The sequence below is a fragment of the Citrus clementina genome, unplaced genomic scaffold, assembly GCF_000493195.1.
Source record: "Citrus clementina cultivar Clemenules unplaced genomic scaffold, Citrus_clementina_v1.0 scaffold_3, whole genome shotgun sequence".
Classification (NCBI taxonomy): Eukaryota; Viridiplantae; Streptophyta; class Magnoliopsida; order Sapindales; family Rutaceae; genus Citrus; species Citrus x clementina.
The window spans coordinates 25,596,510-25,615,154 of NW_006262339.1; the positions used below are offsets into that span (position 1 = coordinate 25,596,510).

The window sequence follows — 18,645 nt, forward strand, 5'->3', positions numbered from 1 at the left end:
CACTTGTTGATTAACAAATACCATCAAGACCAAAATACATATCTATTTATACTAACTCAAAAAATATTGAAGTTTCATAATGTATGATGTATGCTGTACATAGGTAATGTTATTGCTAGTGTATTAACATTCAAATCAACAAAAATTGGAGCTTAAAAATCACAAGAACCTACTGTGAGTTTAACACCCCGAGGCAACTTAGCTTTTAGCATGTTGGTACTATTTTTAAGTGTTGTTCTCTTCCTAGAACCGGAAGGTTTAATAATCATCTTTTCAAGCATAGTTGCATTTTCGAATACGTAAAATGCAAGTTCAAAATCAATTTCACGCCCATTAAACCCTTGTAATTCCACCAGCTTGAGGTGTTGATGAGAGTGTTTAGAAATCTGATGTCGTTTTTTTCCAATCCTTCGGCCATTATTCCATATCTGCAACAACAAAAAGGATATATATATATATGATCATTCTTGTTAGAGATAACAGATAATATGTAAAACTCGAACATTTGCCTACAAGTAGTGAAACTAGTTGGTTTCAAAAGTATATGGCGCAAAACCATTACAATATCCAATGAACCTTTGCGAACTTCCTCCAGTAAGGCAATAAACAAACTACTATTTCATTAAAGCAAATAAGCATATTTCTCAGCATAGAATAGGAGAAAAAGGGAAAAACGAAATTTGCTTTATCAATAACAGAGTAAGACACGGAGGCATAAGCTCTAGCTTAGATAAGATGTGAATATGATCAAAAACACAATCTGAAATCTTTATTCCGCATCATCATTAGAACTCAAAACCTCTACTAGACATGTAAATCTATATTAAACCAGTCCATACTTGAATGTATTTCAATTTACTACAGTTGCTTCAACATTAAAACTCTTATAGTAAGTTGAAGTTTTTGTGTACATCTACTGTAATCATCATGCTTCTGCAGTATCAGTTGAGAGAGCTTGAAAATACTCACCAAATGACATCTTGTTGAAGGGAATTATCTTGTAAAAGATGTGATATTCTTGTAAAATGTTAATTAACATCGTAATATGAAACAATATTCACAAAATATCACTATAAATATAGTGGCCATCAAACATTCAAGTGTTGAAGGTTACTTTTCACCATAAAGGTATTAACTGACAAAGAATAGAGAGTTACATCTGTAATTAGACCAGTTGTATATGAGATCATCTGATCGAAAAATCCAAAATTACACAAAACATTACCGATGAGATTTACAATGCCCACCCGCCCCATAAAATCTAAACCAGCCGATCTATAATCCTGAAAGCCCCTCAAAGTATTATGAGTAAGGTTACTAACCAGATGCTTTCCACATGCTTAGTACAGGAAAAGGAAAAATATGAGGATGCTCATACATTTATAATATCAACAAGCTTCAACTAGTATAATGACAATCTCAAACTTCTCAACTTGTATGTAATCTACTAAAATATTTACCTGAAGCACAAGCTTTTCCAGAAAGGGACATGCCTTCATTATGAATGACAAGCCAAGTAGTGTTTCCTGATTAGCTGCTGTAAAACTTATGTTTAAGTTCATTAGTTTGGGAAATTCACGCTGTGAGAATTGCGCGAATACCTGAAAAATAGAACGAACATAAGAGAACGGACTTAAAAAGTAAGTAGAAACAAACATACCCACTAAATACTGACCTCATTGCAGCCGTCCAACTCAAGGGTCTTCAATTGAGGTAAATAACTTACAATCGATCCAATACAGTGCATTTTTTGAACCATGGGTGTCACATGGAACACTACATCAACAAGTTGAGGAAGACTCCCAACATGTAAATTGATATCTTGTCCAATATATTTAAAAGATAACAGATTCGGAGCAGAAATTTCAATTTCCTTAATCGAGTAGCAAAACTGAATGTCGAGGCACTTCAATGGGATTGATGAACCAACAACCTTCAGGCTTAATAGATCCGGACTTTGGGTGATGCGTAAGTTTTCCAAGAGTGGACAATTATGAATAAAAAACTCAACAACTTCTCCGGTGACATTTACAGCACAAAGGGTGAGGGATCTTAGAGACTTAATACCAGATAAACCACAACCGCTTTGAAGATTCTTATAACACTCTTGTGGAATTTCATAATAGTTGTCATATGTTCCTGGCGACAAATCCAACTCAAAGTTCCGAACATTTTTTGCTATTGCTGTGCTGACCCAATTAGTAATATTACATTTATGTTTAGCATCGAGACGAAAACATATTCGAAACTGATTGATACGTGAACCCCTGTGCAATTCCAAAACTTTATTAACCCAGCTAATGTACTTAGACTGTTTATAATCTGGTGGGAATGACATATATTTTACTTTTTTATCAAAGTCAAGAGAAGTAGTAAAAGTCCACAAATATTTCCATCTGCTTGAAAGAACACTAGTCCTCGCAGCTTCCTTAAGAGTCAAGCCAGATATAATATGGATGAGAATATCATCTGGGAATCGACTAAACCAATCCTCCAAATTTTCCTTCTGCTTAATATCATAAATAAATGAAACCCATTCAATCTCATTGTTTCAAACCCCGAAAACAAAAAATTAAAATTAAAATTAAAATTTAAAAAAAAAAACCAGCAACAATAACCCACAACGACATTATAAAATTAAGGGAAAAAAAAATTACCTTCTCTGGAGCATCTTCAGAGATATGGCGCGCTTTCTTCGTCATCAACTCGGCATGTAAACGCTTCAACGGAATTCGATTTTGCTGTAAGCGTGGCTTTTGGCTCGGTTCTGAGGACTGCTACTTAAGTTATATACTGTAAATTAGGGTAATAACATCTATGTACTCAAAGTTTTAATTTTTTTTCTTTTTGCAAGTAAGGACATAATTCGCCCATTGTGCGTTAAAAAAAAAAAAAGGCCATTAACTTCTTTTGAATTGATAACATTATCCTTTTGATATTTAAATTTAAATATGTAACCTTTTGTTTTAATATTACATTAGAATGCACAATAAAAATATTGACAAATCTACCTATTCTATAAATCATACCTTAAAGCTCATTCCGACGTCGGCATATAATAATTGAAATTAATCTCAAACTATCAATCTCGGAGATGAGATGAGAACATACTTCATCAATTTATCAATCTCAGGGATGACACGATTATTAAATAAGTTGGGTTCGGATTGACTCGATTTTTTTTCGTATTGGGTTAGGGTTAAAGTTCTTGACATATTTATTCGAACAACGACAAGATTATATTTTTATTTTAAATTAATTTTTAAGTTCTTATTATTAAAATTCAAGTATTAGACATAATTCACTCTTTTTTATTTTTTTTTGGAAGACAAACATATACACAATGTTCTATTTATAAAATTGTATATAAATTTAGAATTTTAATAGTATAGATATATAAAATATTAATACATATGTATATGTTATCATATCGATACATAATATTATTTACATATATATAATTTAAACTTTAAATAGTGTAAATGTGTAATAGTTTAGGATGTGTGTGTAACATTTGTTAAATATATAAATATTAAACAGATTATTAGGTAATCAGTTTATTTTCCATGTCAGTTTTGGGTCTCAATATTTTGACACAATTATTAAATGAATCGTGTTTGAGTCTACTTAAATTTGACACAACATAAACACGATCCTATGACCTATTTTACTAGCTCTACTTCAAGAAGACTTCTCTTACATGAATTCAATCTGTTATGGGTCTTAATTTAAAATTAGGAACAAGATTAATTCATAATAAAATAGAAATAGCTCTTGTTTTTACATGGAATGGCTATGCTATTATTATATGACCAAAATAAATTCCGAATGGCTATGCTATTATTATATGACCAAAATAAATTCCAGCTTCCATAATTTCCTCCGGATGGATATTTCTATACTTCTTGCATATTTCTTATTTTATTATGTTTAACTCTATATTCACAAAAAAAGACTATAATATTATTACTTTTTTTATTTGTATTAACAGCTACCCTATGAGAAATAATTTTATGCGTAAAAATTTCAGCAAATTTTTTACTCAAAAAATAAAAATAGATCTCATTTTCACATGCTTATGTTATTGTTATATGAATTTAGTCTATCAGTGAGCTTCTGAAGAAAACTTGACAGTAAAGTGTTTGAGTAAAATTTGAAAATATCCAATGTTTGGGGTAGAACTCATATTAAACTAAATATTGAGGACAAGTATAAAAATATCCCATGTTTGGCTTGCTCGAGGGCTATCAATTGCATTATAATAGTTAATATATCAAAATAAATCTATAGCGCATTATTAGTACAATACATAATGTACAGAGGCAATGCTGGTAATGTCTTTATTTTCATAATAACAAAGACTGGAGCCAGTGAATCACAACGAACCGACCACAAGATCAACGCCTTGAGGTAACTTATCTTTTAGCATGTTGGCACAATGTTTAAGTGCCCTTTTCCTCCGAGAACTGGAAGGTTTAATGATCATCTTCTCAAGCACTTTTGCATTTCTGAATATAAAAAATGCAATTTCAGGATCAATTTGAAGCCAGCGAAACTCGTGTAATTCCACCACCTTGAGGTGTTGATGAAAGTGCACAGGAATCTGATGTCTTTTTTCCCCTATTGTCCGGTTATTATTCCATATCTGCAACGAAAGAAGACTATGTCATGTTTAACTGCATAGTTCTTGTTAGAGAAAACAGATAACTGAATTTGTAAAACCCCAAAATTTGCCTACAATTAACAAAGAGAGTTATGACTCCAAACCATTAAATATACTGAGCAACACTGTCCTGCACACTTTGACTGATTTTGCACGCAACATACAACCTAGCTGATTGAAAAAAATAAGCACATATGAAATATGATCATGATATATGCCACATATGAAAAGATCGCCACACAAACAACCACTATGAAACAAAAAGTTGAGCAGTTGTTCCTGTTTTAGCTCCTAACTAAATGCTGTATTCACAGCTTACCTTCATCTTCAGGCTACTTCTGCCTAATACTCTGGTCCACAATATATTATTGAGAGGGTAAAATATAAAACATATGCTTTAGCTGGAAAGATATAGAATAAGGTCAAAGACCACACAAGTGAAAAAAACATAATTGACCATTACAGAAACAAAATCTGAAAAATTTATTCTGCATCATCATTAGACCTCAAAAATCTCTGCTAGACTTGCAAAGCTATACAAAACCTGTCCATACTTGGAATGTATAGGAATTTACTACAGTTGCTCCATGATTAAAACTCTAAAAGTTGAAGTTTTCAACACCTGCATTATTATAATATTCAAGTTTCTGCCAGCAGGGAGAGAATGAAAATATTATCAAGTGGAAGAGCAGAAATCTCATTTAAGGGCATTCACACAGATGTGATCTTCTTATTCAATAATATCTGTGTAATCTTAAACAATATTTAGATGATATCATGACAAACATGGTCAACATACCAGACATTCAAGTATTGAAGTGCAAAATGATACGAGATTAAGATTTCTTTATGCAAGAAAAAAGAGTTGCAAGTATTGTAGACCAGTTGTCCACAGGATCATGCAAAACCGATTGAAAAAATCCAAAACTACAAAAATAAAATTCTGTTGAGATTTATAATGGATGCCCAACCAAACCACCCTATTCAATGAGATTAATTTACAATCTTCATGTCCGAGTGGTAATCTCTTGAAAGAGACTAAAGATAAAAGCAGGGACTGTGAACAAATGTGATCTTTTTCTGTTATGCTAGATGACATTGTAATTTCAAACAATATTTAGATGATACTGTGAAAAATATAGTCACAATGCCAAGTGTTTGCATGTTGAAGTGCAAACTATTATCAGAAGAAGGTTACTTACTTGCTGAATTTAAAATGCTTAATAAATGGGGGAAAAAAAGAGGGACTATGCCCATACATTTGAAACGTTCAGCAAGCTACAACAGTAACCATCACATCTATCCCAAGCTTCTCTACCAATAAGTAGAGTGTGAAAAATTTACCCTAATTACAAGCTTTTGCAGAAAAGGACACGCCTTCAATACGAAAGACAGGCCAAGCAGGCTTTCACAATTAGGTTCTGTAATGGTAAGTTTTAAATGCAACAGTTTGGGTAATTCCCAATGTCCGAATTCCATGAATACCTGAAAAAATAGAAAAACTAAGACAACTGACTTGAAAGTTTCTAAAAACATGCATAACCACCACAGTACTATTGTACTAACCTCATTGCAACACTCCAAATCAAGGGTCTTCAGCTGGGGAAAACAGCATACAACCGAGCCAATAAAATACCTTATTTGAAAGAGGGGAGCCCCATGGATGACTACATCAACAAGTTTGGGAACATTCCCAACATGTAGCTTGATATCTTTTCCACTGTATCTAAAAGATACAAGACTTGAGGCAGAAATTTCAATTTCTTTCATTGAGTAGCAATAGTGAATGTCTAGGAACTTCAATGGGATTGATGAACCAACAACCTTCAAGCTTAATAACTCTGAAGAATTGGCCACGTATAAGTGTTCCAAATGTGGACAACTGTGTATAAAAAACTCAAGCACTTCTCCACTGACTTTCAGAGCACTAAGGCAGAGGGATCTTAGTGACTTAATGCCAGACAAACCATGCCCTCTTTTAAGGAAGTTGTACCGCTCTAGCGGAAATGCATAATAGCGGAAATGCATAATCATTAATATGAGATGGTGGCCAAAAATCTAACTCAAAGTTTTGAACTTTCTTTGCTGTTGCTGCGTAAATCCAATTGGTGATGTCCCTTCCATGTGAATTATCCAGAGTACAACGTATTCAAAACTTATTTATATTTGAACCTTTATGCAAGCTCAAAATTTTATTCACCCAGCAAACGTACGCACTTTTTTCTTCTTTACTTGGGAATATTATATCCTTTCCTATTCCAGCAAAGTCGAGAGCAGTGGTAAAATTCCACAAGTATTTCCATCTACTTGAAAGGACGCTAGTCCTTGCAGCTTCTTTAAGTGTTAAACGAGATATAATATTAACAAGAATATCATCTGGGAATTTACTGAACCAATCCTCCATATTTTCCTTCTGTTTAATATCAAAGTCCACAATTTTCATTCAAACACATGAATTAAAAAAAAAAAGAGAGAAAAGAAAATCAGCAACAGAATTAACAGTAACCCATAATAAATATTTACAAAATAACGGAAAAATGATACCTTTTCTGGGGTATCTGCAGGTGTCAGCCGGGCTCTCTTAGTCATTTGCTCTGCGTGCAAAAGCTTTCAGCGGATTTTGACTCTACGGTAATTGTTGCTCTTTTGGCTGATTCGAACCATTCGGTTCAGTGGGGTTTGCTCCGCATTATTGTTGGTTCGGTTCAGTGATGGATTGCAAGCCAATTGGGATAATAGCATCTATATCCTCATCTCTTTTTTAATTTTTTTTTCAAATATTAACTTAAATTCCTTAACTACAATTTGATATATTTGAAGGTTACTAACTACAACGAAACGATTGTAGTCTACTTGTAATATTGAAACTTAAAATATATATCTAACTTAACACTTAAGGGAAAGAACATGTGTAAACTTAATCAAGTGATTTTCAAACAATTTTCTTTATATTGTCATTGGCGTATAAATTATGGGAGATAATCAATAAAGGACTAAAAAAATTGATTTAACTTTTACCCTTTTGCTTACCTTTTAGAAATATGATTAAAAAAGGAAAAAAAAAATAACACTCAAGGGCATTTTTGGTGCATTGCATTTGATGACATAAAATTGAATAGATTGGAATGGACAATAATGTATTGCATTAAAAATGAATTAATCTTAAGATATATTATCATTTTTTCACTTAAATTTCTCTGTCACATTAAGTCAGTATCATAGTTTGATGAAAACTGTATTTTATCACTAAATGTTTACGCTGTTAGCACTTTACCATTATTTCATTAAAAATAAATTAATATTTAATGAAATATGAGTTAAAAATCAATTTTGTCCCTGGAACATAAAAGACAATTTTTGTCATTGAAGGAATAAATAACAAACCCAAGCTCTTGAATTTTTATTTTATTTTTTAATTGTCAGTTGATTTTTTTTTTAATATCATGTATATTTAATTAGTTGAAAATAATATGAAGAAGCCCTCTCATTTGTTTTTCGTTTGCTTGCTTTGATGATAACTGGTACTGGAAAAGAAGCCATAAAATAGTGGTCGGGGGGAGGTGAGGCATCAATTATATTTACATCTGATCTGAAGAACTGAAATCGAGTTTGTAATCAGAATCCAAATCGATGGGTGTCGTAAAATCCTTGGCCTTGTGTGTTTTTGTCTTCCAACTGCTTTCCCTTTCTCGGACGAGATCCGATACAACAAGATCCGAAACGAAATTAATAAAATAGATATTGATGATGTTTTAAGAAGTGACACAAGCTACGGGATTATTATGCATTTAATGTAATTTACAGCCAACTAAAATTTACTCACTGACCTAACGCCATTGCTTTTAAACTTGATTGTAGGTTACAATAATTATACCCAGAAAAATATTGTTATTATATCAGTTTTAGACTCATTGCAAACTTTTGACGAATCATGTCAAAAATCTGATAGTACAATTTTCGGGGTCTTATTCGAAAGCTAAATGTAGAAATCTTGTTAAACTGAATATCAATGACCATCTAGAACGGTATTCAAAACGAGAAGAAGCAACCGTCACCATTACTCCTTGTGTAAAGATGAGAGGTAATAAATTTACAAGTTCAACGCCTCTGGGTATTGGTGCTGTCTCTAAGTGCTTCTGGGGCTTTATAGATTAGATTTGGAAGGTTCAATGATCATTTTTAATCAAGCATAATTGCATTTTCAAATATGAAAGATGCAAGCTCAGGATCAACTTTACGCGCAAGAAACCCACGTAATTCCACTGGCTTCGGGTGTCGATGAGGGTGCCCAGAAATCTGATATCCTTTATTCCAAATCTTGATAAAAACATGTTAGTACGTAACAGAATATGTGAAGCTCCGAAACACCTGCAACTAACGGTATGAATTTTGAAATTAATTGGCTTCAAAGAAAGTAACCGCACGTACAAAACGATTTGAATACCCAATGCAACTCGATCTTGCACGCTTCATCTAGTTTTGCTAGGCACTAAAATAAACTAATACTAAAATTAAAGCAGAGAGGCATATTCCCTGCAGAGCATGTAACGAATCTGATTAGGTCGTGAGAAAAGATCGTCTGTATAGACAACCGCAATGAAACAAAAAAGCTGAGCGATGAGCATTCATTCTTGTTTTAGCACCTAGAAAAATGATGAAATTATCCAAGGATACTTTCTTTCGTATGCTTCTTCAACCTACTCTAGTCACAATAAATCCCTAATAGAGTAAAACGCAAAAGCATATTCTTTGACTAAGAAGATATAGAATATCATTAAAGCTGCTACAAATGAAAATTTTGGCTGCATAAATCACCATAACAATAAAAAAAAATGGAAATATATTCAAGATTACAATTACACCTCGAAATCTCAGCTAGGCTCGTAAAATTTATAGTAATTGGTCGCACTCTATTGCAATTTGATTAGTATAGTTGCACCCACATTAAGGGTGTGTTTGGGAGTGATGTGTGGCAGTTGGGCTTTGGTATTTGGTAACATTTTGCAACTGGATTTTGGCAGGTCAACAGTTTTTTGTCCTCAATTTTACTTCACAGTAACTGCAGCTTAAAAATTACAGTACCTCGCTTACAAACACACTCTAAAACTTTTAAAATAAGTTGAAACTTCTGTGGAACTTGGGTTATAAACTTATAATCTTCAGAATTGTGTTATAATATGTCAAGGGAGAGTGAAGATCATCATCATATGAAAGTCTGTGGGAATGATTTTTAAGGGCATTGAATTTTAGCAGATACGATCTTCTTCTATGTATGTTCATTGACACCGTAATTTTTAACAATGTTTAGATGATGTCGTGACAAATATAGTCAAAATGCCAAATATTTTAGTGTTGAAGTACAAATATTGACAGAAGAAGGCTAGTCACCACATTCCATCCAAATGCCATATATTTATAAAGGACAATGCCCAAAAATCTAAAATAATAACCATGTCATCTATCCTAAACTTTTCAACCAATAAATAATGAATTAAAACATTTACCTGAGGTACAAGCTTTGGCAGAAGAGGACATGCCTCCACTGTGAAAGTCAAAACCAAGCACAAGCAGGCTTTCACGATTAGATTTTGTGACTAGAATCAGTGGCTAGAAGTTACAAGTGGATTAATTTGGGCAATTCACGACGTCCGAATTTCATAGATACCTGAAATATAGAAAAATAATAAGATATATGACTTGAAAAGTTTACAAAAATAAACATCGCCCCTAAAGAACTAACTTCATTGCAGCACTCCAACTCAAGGGTCTTTGGTTTGGGACAACAACTTAAAAACGAACCAATAAAATACTTTATTTCGGACATGACAGTTCCGTCTAGGAGTGTTCGCGGATCAGATTTTGCGGATTATAAATTTTCAATATAATTTAATCCAATCCACAAATTGGTGAAATTTAATTAAAATCCAATCAATAATTAGATGCGGCCTTGATCCAATCCACCATTTTTACGGATTGATTTGCGAACTAAAAATTTTTAATTGTCTAATTCACAAACAAATTAAATATAAAAATAATTTAACTATCCATCAAATTCAAAATTGAATAAGATTTAAATAAATTACTTGTTTAAATAAAGTTAGAAAATATATTCTAAGTTTCAAAATATAACACACCAAAAAGAAAAAATCTCATTTATTTATATCAATACATGAAAATTAACTATTTAGAAAGCTATATTTGTTTATATAATTATTTTTTATTTTTTATTATTATCAAATATGGTATAAGAATGATGTTACTTTAACTATATTTAGCTTATTTATTTTATTAGTAAGTATTATTGCCACATTTACAAGTTTTGTTTTTCAATTAAATAATTTTTTTTTTTTGCAGATTCGCGAATTTACAGAAGTAATACATATCTAATCCATCGACTATGAATTTTTAAATTTTCAATCCAATTTAATCCACTAATCTACAGATCAGATTTTTACAGATCAGATTTTTATAAATCAGATAGATTAAGAGGATTTGATTAGATTTTGAACACCCCTAATTCCGTCCATAAATACATAGACAAAGTTTGGGAAATGTAAATTGACATCTCTAGTTCTCTACCACATTATTTAAAATATATAAAAGTTGGGACAGAAATTTAAATTTCTTTCATTGACAACCAAAAGTCGATGTCTAGATACTTCAATGGGATTGATGAACCAATAATCCTTCACGATTGAAAACCTAATTAATCTCTTTACATTTAAACTTTTTTTTTTTTGGGTGTGTTTTGTGTGTTGGAACATCTTTTTTTTTTTTTCAAAGGATCTCTTGAATTTAGGAGATTTCTTAAACTCAAATTTTATTTTAAATTAAGCTTTTGATTTTTGTGGATGTTATGTGCATTTTATCATTGTAATTAATTGTACTTATTTATCATCAAAATCAATAATAAAAAAATTAAGTTTTTTTTTCAATTCTTATAACATTTTTACCCGTATATTTTCTTTTCAAAATAATTTACTTAATCTCATTGCTACAACCAAAAATTTACATTGTCATTATTATTATTATTATTTATTTTTACTATTAAATTAAAGGTATTCAAAAAAATTAATTTATACGATTAACTAAAAGAGTTATAACGGAGTAAATTTTAAATATAATGTTTATTTTTCTATAGAATTCTATAAGGAAAGTTGAAAAGGAAATTACTTCGTTTTTATTTGGATAATTTTGCCCTTTAGTGTTGTACTTATAATATTAATTATAAAGTAAAATAAAAAAAAAAACTCAGATTTAATATAATTTAATCTATTAAATAAATAATTAATAACTTAATTATTGTAAATTGTACTTAAATTTACCATAACCGACAAGCTTATACAGTTTGAGTCGACGCATCATTCAGCGGTGAATCCTTTCGGTAAACAACGTGATGTCCACCTACCAAACAAAAAGACGACAAGTTTTCAGAACTGACAAGTGTAAAGTGCATGTGCCCGCACGTACAGAGGATCATGGGTCGTTTATAGTTTTATCAAAAAACGACTTGCCGTTTCTTTATTTAAGTATTAGACAGCATGTCATCCATCAAAATTTCCAGAACTGACAAGCATAAAGTGCATGCGCCGGCGCATGCTCGAGATAATTTTATCATCAAACGAAGTGCCATTCGTATCGTTAACCTAAAGACGATTTGTCGTTCGCCTGCATTGCTTTACGAAACAACAAACAGAATTATGAACCCCGTGAATTGCAACTAGATATTTCAAACAAATTCAAGCAATCTTAAAACTGGCCATAGTTTATTTAGAAGGAGGTTTTTGACATCCCTTCACCTTCTACCTATGATTTTTACTAGATTGATTCTTAACTTTAAGTGTTCTATACATAATTATCCAATTATTGATAAATTATACGTTGATAGTTTCTAAACTCTACCGGATGACTCGTTATTATAGTTTATTTGGAAGTGTGATGAGGTAATTGGGTTGTTAAAGACCAGCTACTAAAGTGTTTGGTAATACTTATAGTTGAATTTTGACAGGTTAATAAATTTTTTTTCCTAACTTCTACTCAACAACCGTAATTTTTACTCCACAGCAGTTACTTTTACTCCACAATAATTATACCTTAAAAGTTACTGCATTTTACTCTCAAACACACCCACAATCGTGTTATGCTCAAAAGACATGCCGTTCGCATCTTTAACCGGCAGACGACTTTTTGTCCGTTTGCTTTGCCATCAACTGGAGATGGGGGCGGCGGCTATCAACATTATGCAAATCGTTTTTGCTTTATTTGTATTCATACCTCATCATATGGACCCATAAAGGATAAGATTGAATTAAAATTGACTATTTTCAACGTAGCGACACCATATCTACCAAAATCTTTGATAACCCGCTTTCGCTTCATAATCAAATGGTCCCAGTAGACCATTAGCAAGGACCCCTGTAATATTATTATTTATGTCATATCCCCTGAGGCCGAATAGTTTTCAATCGTCTTTATTTAATTAATAATCTAAATTTACAACCTGTAAAAGATAAATCATTAATTTAAATTTTGCCCGTATCTTACTATTTTTTTATTTTAAAATATGTTTATGTCACATGATCTGTTTTAATAATTAATCTTTTATTTTTGAGGTGGATCTATAGTTTGCTTCCTAATCATGTAGGTGATAAATTGATAAATTTTTTGCGGCGCAGTCAAGTGGCAGCATATAGAGCTTTAAATTATAGCAAGTTATTATTGGCATTAAATTAATTACTTAATATTTATGAGATTTCATCAACTATTTACGGTGCATTTGATATTGATTTTGAGCTTAAAAACTACAACACTAAAGTGTTTGGTAAACATTAACTGTTATACCTTATAAATTATATTTATAATAAAAAATATATTATATCTTTAATAATTTTATTAAAATTATTATTTAAAATTTATATTTACTATATATTATTAACTTTTATTTAATAGTTATAATTTTTTTCTATATCAGTTATAACTTAAAATTTACACCACCTCAATTCCAAATATACCTTAATACCTAACACTGCATGCCACATTGTAACTCTTAATCATATTAAGTAAAATAGTAAGGGTTCATATGAAAATATTCTCATTGAACGGATATCGATTCATCGAATATACTATAAATATAAAAGCTCCTTTTTAAAGTGAAAATTTCAAACCGTGCCCACGTTGATTCATGAATATTCCAAACAAGCCCAAAATCTGGACAAGGACTGCAAGTAAAAGCTTGTACACTTAATAAATTCCTAACAAAAACTAAAAATTCTTGTCAACGTCACAGCTTTAACTGCCAACAAATTGCCTGTACAAAACTTTCTCATATCCTATAACTGAAAGCAAGATCATTTGAGTCGAATCCAAAAGAAAAGAAAGATAATAATGGCTACAGACCTGAAGAAGATCATCATTGACACTGACCCTGGTGTTGGTAAGTCTTTTTTACATTCAACCGTATCATCAAATTATTTGTTTTTATCATCTGGGTATTTTTTATTTTCACAATTGAAGCAATAAGTTTGGATTTCATGTCGCTGCATATGATGTCATGGTTATACTTCTGGCCTTGAGGTCACTTGAAGTGGAGGTTATTGTACTTACTACAATTTTATGGTCATCTTTAAACAATTCTTGTCACCAAGATCGTCTTGCATTTGGTAACTAAGACAAGATTTTCACTCTTTGTTTCTGTGGTTTTTTATTGGTTTGTGAATGTTTGTGCAAATGGGTTGATTTGATATGGCTCAGATTTAGATATTTTTGATAGTTTTGATTGATTGGGGGTGCTGTGTTTCGTGGATTAGTTGGAGATTGCAGGGAGGACTGATGTCCCGGTGGCTGAAGGATCCCATGTCACCATCACCGTATGTGCTTCCCTCTTTTTTGTTTCACAAATTTTCATCTACTTGCATGAGCTGATAATACCTGAAATTATGGGATGTTTCTATCAATTATTTACTCAATGAATGAAGGTTAATGTATGTGTCCGATTTTCTAGTGAATTATTATTAAGGCAAAAATATTAGTCTATAGGAATGTATAACTGAGAAGTTGGAGTCATGTGGATGACATTGTTATACTTTACCTAACAAAATTTTAGCTTGAGATCTTGCATGTGTATCACAATTATTACTCAGCAAAACTTAACTGATGTTTTGTTGGGTATTGAGGTTGTCAATGTTTTGACTTGTTCTTTCATGTGAAGCAAGGTACAAAACTTCGCATTGCTGATTTTGTCCATGGTGCTGACGGACTTGGCAACCAGAATTTCCATCCACCAAAAGGGAAGCCAATTAAACAGTCAGCAGCTGATTTTATTGTTGAGCAAGCAAATCTTTACCCTGGGAAAATTACTGTGGTTGCATTGGGGCCACTAACAAATATTGCATTGGTCAGATTTTCATTCATTGAACATTTGTTTTTGTTGCAAGTACAATCTATATTACTTCTTAACCAACCATCTATTTATACAGGCTATTCAACAAGATCCTGCATTTGTTAAAAACATTGGGCAGATAGTTATTCTTGGTGGTGCTTTTGCAGTAAATGGGAATGTTAACCCAGCAGCAGAGGCCAATGTAAATTCCTCAAATCTAATTCTTCAGTTGCCTAGTGTTTTGACTATTCAAGTCATAAACAGCTAATGATGTAATATATTGTATGCTTCTACTGCACTCAGTACTCTTTCCGGCCTACTTAGTTGTGACTCGTCACATTTGATTGTGTCAGTGGTGTTTAACTTGTATATCTTTCTGATCCGTGATTGGAATGAGCAGATTTTTGGTGATCCCGATGCTGCAGATATTGTATTCACATGTGGAGCAGATGTTGTGGCTGTGGGTATTAATGTTACGCATCAAGTTGTTATGACAGGTATTTGTCAGAAAATCTTGTGTCACTTGTTATTCATTTAAATGGAAACAACATCAATGTGTAATGATGTCATGTGCTAATCAATGTCCTGATGCTTTTACTAAAGTAGTATGAATTCTGTTGTCCAGGCTAAATACTTAACAATGTTGTATCTCCAACACAGTAGCAGCTTTTCTACTTTTTTAAGTTATCTTAAGTTGCACTTGCATCCCACCAAATTGTGTCTCTGAATTTTGATAACCTTGTATACTGGTGTCTATAATAAATTTCCTCCACCTTTTTTTTTTCCCCATTTTTCTTTTTCCTTGTCAAACAATTATAAGTTCTTATGATTGCATTAATTACCTCCACATTCTTTCCATTGCCTATTTGGAGTTACTGAATTCTTTTTCGACGCCTTTCCGTTTCTGTAGAGTTAATTCTAAACATTGAAAGCGTATCCATTTTTTTTCATTTAAGCAATTATCTGTGCATAAACTTGGATGAGCATAATATTCTTGACTATTGTTATTGTAAGCTTGTAACTAGATGTTAGTCCATTTATTTGCTTATTTCATTTGATTTTTTTATCTTTTTTCTTACCTTTTAGATGCTGATAGAGACAAGTTGGTGTGTTCAAATGGAAAACATGCGCAGTATTTATGCAAAATCTTAGAGGTCTACTTCTCTTATCATCATGATGCATACAATACAAAAGGTTTGTTCATTTGATGAAAGTGGGTTGATATACCCTTGAAAGTCTGAAGAACGACCATACACCTGCTAATAATAATTCAATTCTTCATATAGGCGTTTACCTTCATGATCCAACAGCTCTTCTTGTAGCTGTTAATCCTTCACTATTCACTTACATGGAGGGCGTCGTTAGAGTCCAGACTAGTGGCATTACAAGGGGACTCACATTATTATACAACAAACAAAAGAGGTAGGATTTTTCATATCAGCAACTTTGATTATTGTGGTCGGTTGATGTGATTTGTAGATACCAAATATATGTTGATTGAAGCCAAGGGACTTGACTGCTACAAAACCAAATTGGTGCTAACTTTATTCAAGAACTTAACAGACGAAGGAAAAATGAATTTGATAAATTGTGTGTGTAAATGATGATTTAAGGCCGTAATTAGCCGAGAACTTATTTCACAAAATCAAATACTTTTGTATGTGTCTGGAAAAGTAAGATAAGTAACACGCGTCTCTTACATTACAGGTTCTGAACATAGGCTTCTTTGAACTCTCTGTTGTTTGTCATAACATCTTCATTGAGCTCCCACTGACTCATCTCTTTAAACCAGGTTTGCTGAAATCACTGAATGGTCTGATAAACCTTCGGTTAAGGTTGCAGTCACAGTTGATGCTCCGGCTGTCTATAAATTGTTCATGGATCGGCTTATGGACTCATAAATATATTCAACCTATGAAATTGTCCTTGATTTGACATCCTGCAATTGATAGTAATCAACCATTCTTGGCAATAAAATTGTCCTTGATTTCCAGTTCTGGACCATCTTTTGTAAAACATCCGATCAAATGGTGGCATTGAGCTTGAAATGACGTTTACAACTTCAGATTTATTGCACAATAAAGACAATTGCATATATATATTTTTTATTTTTCTGTTTAAATGTAACATTGATGTTTTAATAATGTAACATATTCCATAATTGAAACCCCATGTCAGTTCTACCACTCTGCAGTCAATTTGCATATTCCTTCATTTATATTATTTTTTAACAACATAAATCCGAAAATGTAAGTAATTTTTATTTACATTACATATGATAATTTTACTTCTCGTAAATTTTTGTTGTCAATCTATTATCATTTCCTAAATTCAGTGAAAAATGGCTCTTTGGCCTTTGCCATCAACAATTTTAACCCCCACCACCCACCCCACCCCCATAAAAAGGACTAACATCGTAACATGACACACGAGGACCTATTTTAATAAAGGGTAATTTTCGGATACCTCCCATGAGGTTTACCTATGTTACACTTAGAGAGAATGTATGAATATATTGACATATAGCACCCCTGAATGTATATAAGCGTTAGGGAGCCGTTTGGTAGTCAAGGGTGATAACGTAATTATAAAAATTTAATATTTTTAAATGGTTAAGAAACAGTAAATTGATTAAACTAAACACTTGCATCCTGCACAATGACTGTTGAACGAAAGCATTGTACATAAATAATGCACAGTGACAAAGCATGGAACACAATGAAAACCAAAGGGATGGCGACCCATCTCTACTTCTTCTCATGGGTTGACTTTCATTCCCATATGATACCCACTAGTTCAACTTATATGGACTTAAAGATACAGTGAGAAAAATTCTCTGACATTAAGCATGTCAAGAACTAAATTCCAGCCACAACCGGCATCTGAGCAGTCAATCAATGAAGAACGTACTAGGTGTGTATTTCCATAAAATCTTTAAGCTTAATTTTGGTTTCATTTATTCTTGCATTCTATTCAATAGGCTGCTAGTTTAGTTGACTAGTGGGCTTTTCTCTTACGAGTCTAGTTCTTATTTGTATAGTGTCTGTGCTAATGTAGAAGACTTGTGTTGGTATTATGTGAATAGATAAATTGGTATAGAAATCCAATACATAAAAAGTGATTACAATATATCATATGCTTCTGTTTGTTTCAATCAGTATGGGCATTCATGAATTTAAAAATGTTGTTCATCTTTAGTGTATCCGCTTGTTTACCTTGGTTCTTCACTTTCCAATGCAATCCTAATTACTTGAGGACTTTGTGATCGAGCCCAATTTTGAATCCAATAGATGCAAATGTTCTTTGAAAGGTAACTCTAGACTTTGTTATGTTGACATTGACTTAAAATTCGATATGATATTCTAGTTGAATATATGATAGAAAATTGTATGTGTTTGCATATTTGTTAAGATTTTTTGCACTGATTCAAAGAATCTTAAAATGTTCTTTAAAACCTAAACAACGGTTGTTTCAAAGAAATATAAGAGGTTTGGGCTTTGTCATGAGAGAAGGTAAAATTAAAAATGGCAAGGGTTGGGCTGGAACTCAAAGATATTATTCCATCCTTTCTTCTAGCAAGCATAGAGTAGATATTTTGGGTACA

At 32.2% G+C, this 18,645-nt stretch overlaps 2 protein-coding genes and 1 pseudogene across 2 annotated transcripts; 1 reads left to right on the forward strand and 2 right to left on the reverse strand.

The window, feature by feature from the left end:
* Window positions 1–87: 87 nt before the first annotated feature.
* Window positions 88–2,780, reverse strand: LOC18049381 (F-box/LRR-repeat protein At2g42730). The gene is made up of 4 exons (XM_024189139.1): window positions 2,658–2,780; window positions 1,676–2,506; window positions 1,461–1,601; window positions 88–428 (listed from the first exon to the last, which is right to left on the reverse strand). The coding sequence occupies exons 1-4, from the start codon at window positions 2,700–2,702 to the stop codon at window positions 153–155; spliced, it is 1,293 nt and encodes a 430-aa protein (XP_024044907.1). The 5' UTR covers window positions 2,703–2,780; the 3' UTR covers window positions 88–152.
* Window positions 2,781–4,228: 1,448 nt separating this feature from the next.
* Window positions 4,229–7,366, reverse strand: LOC18049382 (annotated as a pseudogene).
* Window positions 7,367–14,213: 6,847 nt separating this feature from the next.
* On the forward strand, window positions 14,214–17,227 carry LOC18049383 (probable uridine nucleosidase 2). The gene is given in 9 exon segments (XM_024188734.1): window positions 14,214–14,273; window positions 14,275–14,322; window positions 14,470–14,529; window positions 14,871–15,056; window positions 15,139–15,243; window positions 15,442–15,538; window positions 16,128–16,235; window positions 16,328–16,463; window positions 16,834–17,227. Coding segments are annotated over 9 exon segments (909 nt in total). The 3' UTR covers window positions 16,943–17,227.
* The last annotated feature ends 1,418 nt before the right edge of the window (window positions 17,228–18,645 follow it).

Bases quoted from the DNA above. Each gene is read 5' to 3' on its own strand.
- LOC18049381 (XM_024189139.1), bottom strand. From the start codon at position 2,702: ATGACGAAGAAAGCGCGCCATATCTCTGAAGATGCTCCAGAGAAG. The intron at 2,507-2,657 runs GTAATTTTTTTT...GATATTAAGCAG, and splicing joins CTGAAGATGCTCCAGAGAAG to AAGGAAAATTTGGAGGATTG. The intron at 1,602-1,675 runs GTCAGTATTTAG...TCTATTTTTCAG, and splicing joins AGTTGGACGGCTGCAATGAG to GTATTCGCGCAATTCTCACA.